The 15,247-nt window shown below is 47.5% G+C and overlaps 1 protein-coding gene across 1 annotated transcript in view; it reads left to right on the top strand.

Moving 5' to 3' along the window:
* Positions 1-4,180, top strand: part of LOC135824350 (ADAMTS-like protein 1) — a 35,259-nt gene extending 31,079 nt beyond the window's left edge. The window contains exons 6-7 of the mRNA XM_065337082.1: positions 1,956-2,062; positions 4,160-4,180. Coding sequence (XP_065193154.1) covers positions 1,956-2,062; positions 4,160-4,180 — 128 coding nt within the window. The remainder of the gene's footprint in view (positions 1-1,955; positions 2,063-4,159) is intronic.
* Positions 4,181-15,247: the final 11,067 nt, after the last annotated feature.

Genomic DNA, 15,247 nt, shown 5'->3' with positions numbered 1-15,247 from the left:
CTGCGTACACCAGTCAGCTGGTCACCGTGCCTGCAGGGTACAACTTACTAGCCTGTTTGACCTTTTTTGGGTGCAGTCCTGTCACTCGAGTTGAACTCGAGTTGAACCTTGGTGTGAAAGTTGTCACCTGCTGGCGTGGTGACCAGGTGATTTGGGCACCCAGGAGCACGTGACCACTTGTTCAACCATGTTCGATTGGGAATAAAGGAGGAACGCTGCATCGCAGCCTTTTCGGACCAAAACCAGTCGACTCAGCGTCCAAAAGACTACAACATATGGGCCAATCGCGGTCATCCGTGCTTTTATAAGAACGAAATGGCGCTTTTAGTGACATTTTGCATACAAATCCCCATCTCGTAGGGCGCAGTCACCCAGTTTCGGTGGAAGTGCGCGAGTTCGATTGGGATTCAAGTAGGAAGGGAGCGTCTCAGCTTCCTCGGACCACGACCATTCGACTCAGCACCCCGAAGACTACAACTGGTGAAATTTTAATTTTTGCCTTAACTTATTGGGAGACCTGAATGCAAAAGTAGGGAGCGCCCGACCTGCTTCAGGAGGTGCAGTGGGATGTTTCTCCAAGCACGTATCAAGCAACGCGAACGGTGAGAGACTGATTGAGCTGTGTGAGGAGCAAAATCTGATGTTGTGCAACACCATGTTCAAACATCGTATGCAGCATCGTTCGACATGGTTCTCGGATGGGCTCGTACACAGGGATGGCCAACCTGTTCGAAACATGATTGATTTTGGGATTATGCGAAGATCAAACACAGTGCGCGTTGTGAATGCCAGGTCATACGGTGGATTCACAACAAGATCCGATCACCATCCGGTTATTGCAGATTTTCGACTAACATTCTGGCGGTGTACAACATCTAAAGCAACCAACGACCGCTGTTTCATCAAGTACAACGAACCCACACAAGACTCTGCTGAAAGTTTCAAAGATGCCATAGCAAGCACGTTGCCAGACATAAACACCTCGCCTGAAGATATTTCCACGCTAGACCAAACCTGGGAGAGATTTGTGTCATCTACCCATGCAGCAGCGGAAAAGGCATTTGGAAGAAAGAAACCACAGAAGAGGATTGCTAGAAGTACGAGCCCTGCTGTCATTGAGCTATCAACTCAACAAAAAGAAATTCACAGCCGGATACATATGGAAAAAGATCCGAACAAGCGGAAAGAACTAACACAAAGTAGAAACAAGATCCTTCACCGTATCCGAGCATTACTCAGAAACGAAGGTGACTTATATTGGCAGCACAAAGCGGAGGCAGTGGACGCATTACGACCGGATGCAAGATCGTACTTCAATGCCATCAAACAGCTAAAAGCACTTCGAAATCCTGACAAACCTTCCCCAGTACGACTCGCAAATGATAGTGGTGAAAATGTCACAAATGTAAATTGGAATTTGGAGGAATTCAGCAAGTATTTCGCATCAGTGTTTTACCGGAGCGACCAGCCAACGCTTTTCCCGGCACAGCCTAACAGTAAGGCGAAAGACGAACCATTTACCTCTGAAGAGATTAGGAAGGCCATCATGCACCAGAAAATCGGAGGCGCTGTTGGATGTGATGGGATCAGTGCGGCACTGCTACGTACGGCTTCGACTGTCATTACTCCATGGCTGACTACCCTATTCAACTCCATTAAGGAACTCCACTATTGCCCACCTGACCTTAGATGTGGCCTTCTGGTGCCAGTATACAAACGAGGAAAACCTATGGGTGAACCGAAAAGTTACAGACCGGTCATGCTGCTATCAGTTGTTCGCAAGGTGCTGACCCGCATCATCACCATGCGTTCACAACAATCTACCACCTCATATGTACGTGAAAGTCAGGCAGGCTTTACACCCGGACGCTCCACGGCTGACGGAGTTTTCTATACGCGTGTCATGTGCGAACGTGCACTACTCGGTGACTGGAAATACTCTGCCGCACTATTAGACTTCAGCGGAGCATTTGATACCATTGTCCGTGAGAAGGCGTTGGCGCGATTTTCAGACTCTGGAGCTGCCACTGATGTCGTTGCCACTCTGATCTCGGACACGACGGTGAGAGTGAAACTCAGTTCTCATTTAGGCAAAGCGTTTGCTACAAATATCGGAGTAGTGCAGGGGGATCCGCTGTCTCCCATCATGTACAATGTGTATGCTGAGGGAGCCATGCGCCACCTTGATCCTATACTATCGCACTTATCTTTACCAGCACCAACCACCCAATATGCAGACGACACAACAATCCATGACACGGAGAGGCGAGAAGTCGAGGAGATTGTGGAGAAATCAAGTGAAAAATTCAAAGAAGATAACCTAATGTTAAATATTCAGAAAACACAATATATTACAGTAACTAAAGCCGACTCCTCTTGGCGATCTGTCAAGCTGCTTGGCTCTTTGTTGGGGTCCGCAGAGGATATTCAGGCAAGAATAGGTGCTGCGAATAGAGCGTTCGGCTCCATTTCGTGGAAGCGTCATAAACTGAGCTCCAGACTTTGTATGTTCTCTGCCCTCATTTTGCCTATCCTGTTGTATAACTGCGGACTGTGGGCCCTGACACAGCAACTCAGTAATCGGCTGGACGCATGGCACCGCAGAAAATTGCGGTACCTGCTTGGTGTGGTGTACCCTCACCACATGTCGAATGCCAAGGTGTACGCCTCAACGCGACAAGGCCCAGTCAGCACTACCTGTCGCAGACGTCGGCTGCTCTGGCTGGGCCATGTTGTTCGCGAAGGACGTAACTCAGCGTCCTACCAAGCACTGGAGATGGCAATTAATACCCGGGACATCAAGCGCCCACGTGGCCGACCCCATCTCAGATGGATTGACAATATTAAAAGTGATCTAAAGCACGCCAATATTGATATTTCTGACTGTTTTGAACTGGCTCTAGACAAGAAAGAATGGCTGATGCTTGTGGAAAAATGTGCTGCGCTTGCGTAGTTGTTCTTGCTGCGATACGTTCTAACAATAATGAGATGCCTTTTGTCGGCTCTTCTGCCTGGATTTCGTTGACAGATGCGTTAAGCCCATGGATCCTTCCATGAGTGACATGCGAACTGTAACTATTATTATATATTATTATTATTAACTTCCCCTTTAATTCGTTGTTTCTGGTCACTTCACTCATCCGTAAACGGGTCGGTCGGTCGGGTTTATTTTATATTTTATTTTGGTTACTGCCATGTGCATACATATACATGTACATGACACAACTGTGCATATGAAATATCCAAACTTTTGTCCATCAAGCCAGTCGATCAAATTTGACTGTAGACGATCCAGACCAGTCCTATCAGGTCCAGGTCTCCTCCAGGACCAGATCTTGGCCTCGCTGACAAACGAGTCTGACGATCGGCTCTCACCAAACGTTCTGTCAAGGAGCGACGCGATGGCGGATCTGATGCTGTTTCAGGACCGCTAGCGGATTGGAGATAATGGAAGACGATGTCATCACCAAGCGCTGCATCATGTCATTTGGCTGCTTCCTAGGTCGATGTCTGAACTGCTGAAAATCGATCGCGATCCGCGGATCAGGAATGATCTGCACTAAAATCGCTTCGGTCTGAAAGTTCTCGACGCGAAAGACCCTCCCGTCGTGTTCCGTCCAACACGATCGTACGAAAGCACACATACACATACACATGCACATGGTGCCGCTTTCAGAGCATGTACATTTGCATGTACAAAAGAAAACATTTTGCGGTCGCATAAAAAGAGACGGTCGGTCGGGTGACCCGAAACAACGAATTAATTTCCCGTACGATAGAGTTTATTTATGCACCCCCGTATTTATATACATCTCCCAGGTTTAGTGTACCTGCTTACATACGTATATGTCCCTGTGCGATCCGTACCGTACCGTATCTACGAATTTCCATAAACGCATTTGTCTCTCCTTATTGCTTTTCCTTCTCTCTCTTTCTCTTTCTCTTTGCTCTTTTCCTTTGGCATTCATACTGTGTGGTAACACTTTTCTTGCCCTTCAATTAATTAATAATACAGTGCAAATCTATCGAGCACGTCAAAGCGTCACATACAAGAATTGTAACACCTGTCATAACATGAGACCGCTAAAAGGGACGGGCGTGTGAGAGTATGTGCAGGACCATAATTGCAAGTGCGGATTGTGTTTTTGTGCTGTTTCAGATGACGGCCAACTGCATCTAATAGGTAAGGCCATTGCGTATGTTCATGTCCTATTCGTGTCGGATCCGTCTCTGAACGATATGTTTGTCTGGCTGTGTATTAGCATACATGTGTGTTCATGCCTTTAGTTTGACAGCATATTACAAGTAGTGTAGGAGTTGCATTTTGATAGAAAGTATATTTTTCGCGGTAAAAGAGTATTAAATTTTATTTGTAGAGCTTGTGTGGATACAGATTCCTAGGTTCGAACCCCAAGATGGGCAGTTAGTTACATTTTTTCTGAGGCTTCCTGCAGCTTCATTCATAGAAAAAAAAGGTTTCAGAGCAGACTCGCTGTCTTCCCATTCACTCTGCAAGCTCGAACTCATTTCTCAATTGCATACCTGATGAGGGCAATTTTGCCGGAACTTTGTAAGAAATTGATTGAGAAATGAGTTCCAGTCAGTTTCAGAGTGAATGGGAAGAGAGCGAGTCTGCTCCGAGTGAAACCTTTTTTTCCTAGCATAATATTATTACAAGGTGGTGGAACACCATTTTCATGTGAGAATCAGCAAGCCCAGGCAGGAGAGGATGAGCTGGGCCAGTGAAGTGTTGAGGAGCCTATGATGACAGTGTGGCACGTAGTCAGTGCTCATAGCCCCAACGCATTCACGCTGCCCAACCTTTCACTACTTTCATTTTTTGCTCATACATGTACATGTACATGCACATCCTTCAAAGCGGTGAACCCCTTGATAGGTGACAAGCCTCTGGGTCATCCTAATAAAGATATTATTATTATTATAGTCAAATGTGTTTTCTGTTGCATGGCTTTCGCATTGTGTATGCGTGTGCAATTGATAACATACTGTAAACCGCTTTTAAACAATTTGCATCACTAAATTTTCGCAGTCTCTCTGAACTGGTGAGTTTACGACGGCAAATGTTAACAGAGCACTGTTGCTACACGAATACACTCAGTGTTCTAGTTTTGATTTCACGCTGGTTAATACAGTTGAACATCGATTATCCGACCACCTCTGGGCAGACAACTGTCAGGCGGTGTTCAGATAAGGCAAATGTTCTGGATAAAAAAAAACTGTCACTCACACACTTTCAGTGGTTATTACTAGCCGCACGACCTTTTTACTTTTTACTTTTCAAAATTTTCGTATTTTTTGAATGGCTCACTACATGCACAGTGCGTACTCTACGGCACGTGCGCCCAAAAAAACTATTACGGATAATCGAATGGTCGGATAGTCGATGTGCGGATAATCGATGTTCAACTGTATTCACATTATGCTCTTCTCGCCAAAGTGGCAAACATTTATACATCGTGAAGATTAGGCAGTTTACAGTACATGACCTTGACTTATTTAAATGTGTCAGCTAACTCTCTACCATATCCATATTTGTCCTTGGGGCCAGTGTAGTCAGCAAACGAGAGAGCTTGGAAGCTCAGGGCCCTACGCTATGCTTTTTTGCTCAGCGAGAATCAACTAACTTTCTGTTTGCATTCGAGGGTAATACGACACCACCTACCGCCTCTACGACCTAGGCAAAAAAAAGCATAGGGATGTTATAAAATTCTCATTTCTCCTAGGATTCGAACCCGCACTATCGCCCTGCGCTGCATGCATTCCACCAATAGACTTCGCATACATACTCACTCTTCCAAGTTGCTTCACGTTATGATCTTGCATTTGAAAGCCATATATGAAGAGCGAGTCTGTGAAGTCGAGCATGGCTCCTTCTGCCCCGTCGTTCTCTCCACATCTGAAGGCATGGGGAAGTCAGCGACAGCGCTGTAAAAGCGCATTGCTGACATGCTATCGGAAAAGTGCCAGGACCCCTACTCCAGGGTAATGGCATGGATCCTCTGCTGGGTAAGCTTTGCGCTTCTTTGTGCCTGCAGTGCCTGCCTACGTGGAGCTCGTCGTCCCATCTTCACTCCCTCCGTCACAGCTACTTCGGTAGATCTCATGGTCGCTGAGGCTAGGCTCCAATAAGTGAATGATCCTTCTTGAACGGACTTCTGCTATCGATGTTGTGAGAGTTCGCCCATTATTATCATTCTTCGCTACATGGTTTATAATTGCGACAGGCTAAAGGGACAAGCACAACTTTCTTTGCGGATTTTCTGTTCTTTCCGCAAAAAATATTGTGGCCAACTGTCTTTGATGGTACGGTACGGGACAGGCACGGGATAGCACCAGGCATTTTTTTGCAGGCGGTAATTTTTATTAACTCTCAAAATAGAAATGAAAAACGTAAAATGTTTGGCACCTATGAGGTCAGGGGATGGCCCACGCCTGGAAAAAAAACAATGAGGAGTTAAATACAAAGAAAACGAACTGAAAATACAAAAGTAAATGAAACACCATTACCAAAAAAACTGTACTGTATCATGTACACCGTTTATGGCACCAGGGCACATTCAGCAGCTGCCAGCACAGCCGAACCAGACAGATGTCGAGGCGGGTTCCGACGGTGACCACGTAGACTGGCAACCATTGCTCGAACAAGGCAAAAGGAGATCTTCGCCCGTACAAAAGCCATCATAACCGGGAAAGGCTCACGGCGCTTTTCACACAGCTTGCTGGCAATCCTGGCAAAGAGTGCCGAAGCAGCTTTCCCCTGGCCGCCAGTGGTTGCAAAAACCACGGGTACAAACGAGAAATGCTCCACCTCCAGGACTCGCCGTTCATACTTACGGCTCTTCTCCTGCTCGTGCTTTCTGTAGACAGACGGGAAAGTAAGGTTTCGGTTGGTGGGGACAAAAGGGTTAAACACCCGAACATCAAACATTGTCCTCTCTAACCTACTCCCATACACTCCACGTGCTGCCACATCAAGACGAGCATGAGCCTCCGTGTTGGCCGACCGGAGAGGGAATGTTTCACCAGAGAGGGGTTCCAACTCTGGCTCCACGCTGACGTCATGCGCAACCTCACGCAACAGATTAGCGGTTAGATCCCGGAGCTCGTTGTGGCGCATCCCAGTGAATCCTCCGATGGCACATGATAGGGCATGGGTGGTGTCGAAGGGCTTTCCACAGGTGCAGTGAGACGGCAGCCGGGGAGGGGTCCAGCCGTAGCGCAGACATAGGGCATCCCGGAAGCCAGCCTTGTGGATGGTAAACTGGAACCGGCGAGTTGGCCGACTAGTGAGCCAACTGGAGGCACCTTTCTCTGCGGCTAGATCCAGAGTCCGCCTGTGGTCGTCACTCAGGGTATCCCTGAGGGAGGAGAGGGCCATTGCCTGATCTTGGCGATTAGCTGTGCGTTGGGCCGCCTTGGCTGCCTTGGTGGCAGCAACAACTTCCTCGATGGATTCCTCCTGTCGAAGGAGCTGCTCGACTAGAGGTCTGGTGACAGCCGTAGACGTGTCGTACTGCTGGGAAAGGGTCCCTGGGTTTAGAATTCCCAAACCACCATGACAAAGCACAGCACCAGGCATGACGTCCATTTTATGGAACACCCTGCCATCCGACGTGCGTGGTATTACCCAGTACCACCAGTTCAAACAAGCCTGCCTCCCGTTCTGTCTTGCTAGCAGTAGCACCCACTACTGAACACTACAGGAATCTTTGAACGTTTGCGGTACTCCACAGTACCAGTCATGTGCTGTTTACCGCCTCCCCGTTGTGGTATTCTAACGTTAACGTTATTCATTGACTGAGCGTTCTTTGCTTTGTACTACACCCTGCTATCGTGTTAGGCTATTTCCTACAATATTTTACTGTTTCCATTCGCTTCCATGTAATTGGGCGACACCGCCCGTTTGGTTCTGCGAATTCAAATAAAAATGTACCTACCTACCTACGTCGACGATGCTGTCCGTGATTGTACGGTACGGGACAGGTACGGGATACTGCCAGGCGCTAGGGATGCCGATTCTGTCCTGAATGGCACAGTATGGGACAGGCACGGGATAGCGCCAGGCATGCTGATGGCACAAACAAACAAACAAATAAACGAGAGAGCTTGGAAGCTCAGGGCCCTACGCTATGCTTTTATGCTTTTTTGCCTAGCTCATCGTACATGTTATAAGAACTGAGGCAAAAGTATTTGCAGAATTTATTGCGGATTGTTATTTCTCTAATAATCATCTTCTTTTGGTTTGCTCCTTCTTTTCTTTTTATCTCCTTATACTGTAAATCAACAAATTTTGGCTGATGAGAAATAGAAACCTCTCTATTAGAGAGGTTAAGATGCACGTTATTTCCGACGTGACGCGCAATTTCACGTCAAATTTGAAATCGATAGGTATTTTTGCTCTCACATGCATCCATTGCTCAATAATGCATCAATTATGACAAACTTTGCCCTGTGATTTACTTTGGCCGGTTGGTACCAAGCGGCGAAATCAGCGAAATTAAATCGCCAGCGAAAATTAGTTGATTTTAATACAGTAATCGGATTTTCTGGCCTTTTTGTAGTAATACATGTACATTGACCTGTTGAGCCAATGACGACGCCGAATGCATCGTTGGCTGTGGAGCACATTACATAACTTAGCAGTCTCCTAAAATACGTATCCTGTCCGACGGCAAAAGAGTCTGCAGATTTAGTTATTCAGCGCGTCGACGGGATGTCTGCGACGCGAAAGTTCAGCTCACGTTATTTGGCTCGCACGTCGAAAAATCAACGCGAGTGACCTGCTGCTCACGTGGAAATTTGGACATTACATAACTTTACAGTCTCCTATAATACGTATCCTGTCCGACGGCAAAAGAGGCTGCAGATTTAGTTTTTCTGCGCGTCGACGGGATGTCTGTCCTGACGTTCACTGGGACCGGCGCTGACTCTGCCGATCACGGGCGTTCTGGACTTGACAGGATGTCTGTCCTGACGTTTCCTGGGACCGGCTTAGACTCTGCCGATCACGGGCGTTCTGGTCTCAACGGGATGTCTGTCCTGACGTTGCCTGGGAACGGCGGACTCTGCCGATCACGGGCGTTCTGGAGTCGACGGGATCTCTCTTCCGACGTTTCCTGTGACCAGCGCTGAATCGCTTGTTCACGCTTATTTTGGAGACGACGCGATCTCTCTTCCAAAGTACATGTATGTTTATGCTGACGCTGTTTATGCTGACGCATCCTATCACCTATTCGGCGTCTATTCTAATTTAATTTCCTCCTCATCTTCCTTTTTCTTTCCAAATCTCCCTCTACATCAGGGAGTCGTATACATAATACGACGAATATTGGTACGGTACGGGACAGATACAGGAGCCCGCAAATATTGTGGACAGCTGTTATGTACAATCCTGTAGAGCCTTTGTAGTCACAGATACGGGACAGATACGGGACAGATACGGGATAGCGCCAGGCGTGACACAAACAAACAAACAAACAAACAAACACACAAACAAACAAATACCAAATTAAAGCTGTGTGGACCCTGGCTAGCGCCAGACGTTACTGAAGTAACGTCTTCTGCATAGCTACGGGAATAAACACCAAAATAAAGCTGTGTGGACCCTGGCTAGCGCCAGATGTTACTGAAGTAACGTCTTCTGCATAGGTACGGGAATAAGCCATTATGCATCGTCTGTTGTCATGTCTCTTGCGTTCCCGTGGCTACAGATGATTCAGGTGGGCAACCCACAGGTGGATATCCAATAACATCAATCCAAGGAACCCCATCGTCCACAGCTGGCCAGCCAACAACTGACCAAGCAGATTTGCCATCGGTCCCAATCGCAGAAGACCTGCCGGCTGACATTGACATCTCATCCGGAATGGAAGAACCTGACACAAAGACGATGCCAGGACAAGAAAAATTTTCCTCTGACATTGACCCAATCTCATCCGAAGTGGAAGAACCTGCCACATTGATTGTGACAAAGACGACGCCAGGACGAGAAAAATCTTCCCCTGACCAATCGGCTACTGACGGACTGAGTGGTGTTTTTATGGGAGACTGCGCTGGTCCACACGTCGTCCATCATACCATGAGCAGGTTGAAAGGTGCTGGGGCCGCAGTGCACCCGATGATTAGTGCTAGTGCCATGTTGACTGTCGTGGCAATTCTATCGCTAGCATAATGGCAGTGGAAGAAGTACGCCGTGTCCTTGTTTGATGTGTGGCACTGTATAGGCATGTGCACTATGTTCCCAGTATTATTATTATTATTATTAACTGGTTTGAGGGAAAGAGACAAACGGGAAAAGTCTGAAGAAAAAATTGACTGTCACCACCAGGACTCGAACCAGGGACCCTCGCTTGTAGCCAGCGATGCTCTAACCACTGAGCTATGGTGTAGTCGTCATCCCAGCAGAGACCGTTCAACGTTTTCTTCAGACTTCGTAACTCACACTTCCTGTGAATCCACACAGGCGGGTGGGACGCAGCCCTCACTGTAACCCACACACTTCACGTACAAACTAGCACGCGGGGAGCCCCAAGTCATAAAATATTAACTGGTTTGAGGGAAAGAGACAAACGGGAAAAGTCTGAAGAAAAAATTGACTGTCACCACCAGGACTCGAACCAGGGACCCTCGCTTGTAGCCAGCGATGCTCTAACCACTGAGCTATGGTGTAGTCGTCATCCCAGCAGAGACCGTTCAACGTTTTCTTCAGACTTCGTAACTCACACTTCCTGTGAATCCACACAGGCGGGTGGGACGCAGCCCTCACTGTAACCCACACACTTCACGTACAAACTAGCACGCGGGGAGCCCCAAGTCATAAAATATTAACTGGTTTGAGGGAAAGAGACAAACGGGAAAAGTCTGAAGAAAAAATTGACTGTCACCACCAGGACTCGAACCAGGGACCCTCGCTTGTAGCCAGCGATGCTCTAACCACTGAGCTATGGTGTAGTCGTCATCCCAGCAGAGACCGTTCAACGTTTTCTTCAGACTTCGTAACTCACACTTCCTGTGAATCCACACAGGCGGGTGGGACGCAGCCCTCACTGTAACCCACACACTTCACGTACAAACTAGCACGCGGGGAGCCCCAAGTCATAAAATATTAACTGGTTTGAGGGAAAGAGACAAACGGGAAAAGTCTGAAGAAAAAATTGACTGTCACCACCAGGACTCGAACCAGGGACCCTCGCTTGTAGCCAGCGATGCTCTAACCACTGAGCTATGGTGTAGTCGTCATCCCAGCAGAGACCGTTCAACGTTTTCTTCAGACTTCGTAACTCACACTTCCTGTGAATCCACACAGGCGGGTGGGACGCAGCCCTCACTGTAACCCACACACTTCACGTACAAACTAGCACGCGGGGAGCCCCAAGTCATAAAATATTAACTGGTTTGAGGGAAAGAGACAAACGGGAAAAGTCTGAAGAAAAAATTGACTGTCACCACCAGGACTCGAACCAGGGACCCTCGCTTGTAGCCAGCGATGCTCTAACCACTGAGCTATGGTGTAGTCGTCATCCCAGCAGAGACCGTTCAACGTTTTCTTCAGACTTCGTAACTCACACTTCCTGTGAATCCACACAGGCGGGTGGGACGCAGCCCTCACTGTAACCCACACACTTCACGTACAAACTAGCACGCGGGGAGCCCCAAGTCATAAAATATTAACTGGTTTGAGGGAAAGAGACAAACGGGAAAAGTCTGAAGAAAAAATTGACTGTCACCACCAGGACTCGAACCAGGGACCCTCGCTTGTAGCCAGCGATGCTCTAACCACTGAGCTATGGTGTAGTCGTCATCCCAGCAGAGACCGTTCAACGTTTTCTTCAGACTTCGTAACTCACACTTCCTGTGAATCCACACAGGCGGTTATTATTATTATTATTATTATTACAAAAAATGTATTATCTACGCATGCATATACGCAAGAGTCACCACCAGCCAATTAGGACATGTGTCAACGTATTGAACGTTTTTTTTTCGTTCCCTTCTTGTCAAAATACTACAGGGAATGATGGAAATAAGCTGAAAGACTACAACTATAAGGAAAAGAAGTTCAGAAATATATCACTCGAATTATGCGTAGAAGTGACGCGAAAAAAAAGATGTGAAGAATCAAGAAAACAGCATGCAAATCCTTTAAAGTGACAAAAACGTAGGGACAAGAAAAAGAGAGAAATATCAAGAGATCAAGGGATCTATATCGCACCTTCGCGACGAACAGTGCCAAACAACTGCAAAGACAACACATTCTCCTTCTTAACACAAAGCTCAGGGTCTAACTTACGTATGTACAAAGCTTCCAACACTGCAAGATGTAACAAAGACCTACCACGCGACAAAACAGAGAATACATTATCGGAATACCACTCACGACAACTAGCACTGCCCGACAGGTGACACTTGATTTCCGAGGTACCGTTTCCCTGACCCGACGACTTGGCCGTTGTCACCTCCGATCCTGCCGCTTGCGAATCTCTCCCATTATCTCTCCACAATCTCTCCCATTACGCCCTGCCTCCTGATCGGAGGTGACAACGGCCAAGTCGTCGGGTGCTGTGTGTGCATAGTCAAGGAAGGGGCAGCGGAACACGGATGCCTGGAGGCCTCTCTCCACTGAGCTCGCTCTGACTCACATGCATGTCTGTAAGGGGATGTTCGATTGGTAGGATCGGATCCAGATAAACCGAATCCACTGGTTTCGTACCCTTTCGATTGGTTGACTCCGGATCCGGATTCTTTGGATTAGAGTCGGGTCAACCCACTTCGGGGAGCGGGGTTGACCGGATCCAACGGATGGGTGACCTGTGAGCGCCATTTTAAATAAAGTGTTCGGTTGACTCTGAAGGATCCCACAGATCTGAGATCTGGATCTGGATCCCGATCCTACCAATCGAACATGCCCTAACTGACTGTGAAATATAATATTATTATTGATGGATAGCCCTTGGCGGATTATGCTCGCATCATTTCTGGTATAATCGGGCTTCTGAGACCAGACGGTCGGCATAACCTTACGATGCTGGCTGAAGATTAATGCTTCAGGCGTATTTAGGCATTTTCCAGGAAATAACCTGGTGATTGTTACCCCATATAAGCCGTGCTGCCATGGTGCCAGAGGCGTTGTAACGTTGCGAAGTGCAACAAGAGCGCAAGGGCATAGTATAGCACCATCATTCCAGCATAAAGAAGCATAATCACTGGCATAATTTGGGCACAATGGAAAGCAGAATTCAGCAATTTACCGGGCATGAAACGCCAAGGGCTAGCAAGCACTAAAATTGGATACAAGCAGGGAGTCGTAAAAGCCCGGGAGAGGACACGGGATGCGCGCACGCGGACGATGTTTGCCTCGGCCAGAAAGTGAAGTACGCTAGGCCGGCGCGGCCGGATCTGCTCGATCCACGGCGCTGTGCTCGTCTTCAGGGCAGGGAGTCCTAAAATACTATTATTTTACAACTCGTTGTTGACACCATTATCCGAAACTGGGGGGGGGGGGGGGGGGGGGGGAGGAGGCGTGTGTATGTGCACATGTGCTTGTACTGTTGTGTGTGTTTGTACAGTGTTTGTGTGTGTGTGCGCGCGCGTGCGTGCGCATTTTTGTGCACAATTCCGTTATGAAGTACAAATGATAGGTTTACCTTTTGTACACTCGCCAAGACTTCGGTTAGATTCACTGAGAACCTTTCTGGCCAACCTGGAGGCTGAGCCTTCCGTTTCCTAAACGGCTAAAGTCACCGCCGTACTCAGTATACGAGTAGAAAGTGTTGAAATTATCAAGATTTATAAATAACGACCTGCAACCATGTACAATGTAGATAGATAGGGAACACACATTGATTGTTTTTAAAAGAATCCAGGCAATTATCATGAATCATGGAACGAGTGCGTAATAATGCTCTATGTTGCGTTTTGCCGATGCTGAAGGAAGGGAGCCGTTGCGATTCACTCACAACACACGCACAGAAGTCCTTTCGAATGCCTGAAATGCAATTTCTGACTCAAATTCATAACTCCACGAGTACGAGGAAGCTCAGCAGATCTCCACAAGAACTTTCGCCCATCACCTGCAATGGAATATGGGCTGTATGATACGACCAGCGGCTAACATGGGAAGTGGCTTTATTTCCCACAAATCTCGTTTCCGGATGATTCACAACCATTTGGCTGCAATTTCAGTGCAATTTCTACCACAAATTCAACTCCACGAGTACGAGGAAGCTCAGCGGATCTCCACAAGAACTTTCGCCCATCAACTGCAATGGAATATGGGCTGTATGATACGACCAGCGGCTAACACGGGAAGTGGCGTCATTTTCCACAAATCTCCTTTCATTCACAACCATTTGACTGCAATTCCGTGCAATTTCTGCCACAAATTCAACTCCACGAGTACGAGGAAGCTCAGCGGATCTCAACACGAACGTTCGCCCATCACCTGCAATGGAATATGGGCTGTATGATACGACCAGCGGCTAACACGAGAAGTGGCGTCTTTTTCCACAAATCTCATTTCGTTCACCCCAACTCAAATAAAATTGAAGTACAATTAGGGATTTATCTTGCATTTCCAGCGCCTCAGAATAAATTATCTTCGATAAACTGAGAGAGAATGAGTGAGGCAGCTGGAAGAATTGAGGATGAAAATAGAGATCAGAAGACTCGACGGAGCAATCGTCTCCGTGCTCTAAGAGAAATCGGAGAATGTCCCAATTAGTATTTCAAGAAGACATCACAATTTTCGAAAATAATAATGTCCTTGCCTCGCAACACCGTTCCCTGGCAGCGTTCCCCGGCAGCGCGAGGCAAAGATGTTTTCTAGGAATGTGTGCCGTGTCCTCTCCCGGGCTTTTACGACTCCCTGGATACAAGTAGTCGATACTTGGCCGAAACCTCGCGGCAGATTTTGTCGGAAGCTTGCACGACAACACCATCCACATCAGGTAATTTTCGTCCCGATCTTGAGGATTTTTCGTACGAGTCATAATTATTGTCGGCCGGAAAATCGGCCTAGTGTGAACCTGGGGTAAACAGCGTCGTCTGTGACGAGGCGCAGGGCCAGGGTGACAGCCATTGAGTCTTCACACCTTGCCAGTCTTGCATGTAACCAATACAGTACACTGAAGACTGCTTCACACTAGGCCGATTTTCCGGCCGACGCTCCCACATCGACCTCCGACAAGAAATCGACCGACTGTGTCGGACGAGTTGGACTAGCTGTTCA

The sequence above is a fragment of the Sycon ciliatum genome, chromosome 9 (assembly GCF_964019385.1).
Source record: "Sycon ciliatum chromosome 9, ocSycCili1.1, whole genome shotgun sequence".
In the NCBI taxonomy this organism is placed as follows: domain Eukaryota; kingdom Metazoa; phylum Porifera; class Calcarea; order Leucosolenida; family Sycettidae; genus Sycon; species Sycon ciliatum.
Note: the sequence above shows the minus strand (reverse complement) of the source record. Positions and strands in the feature narration are given on the sequence as shown.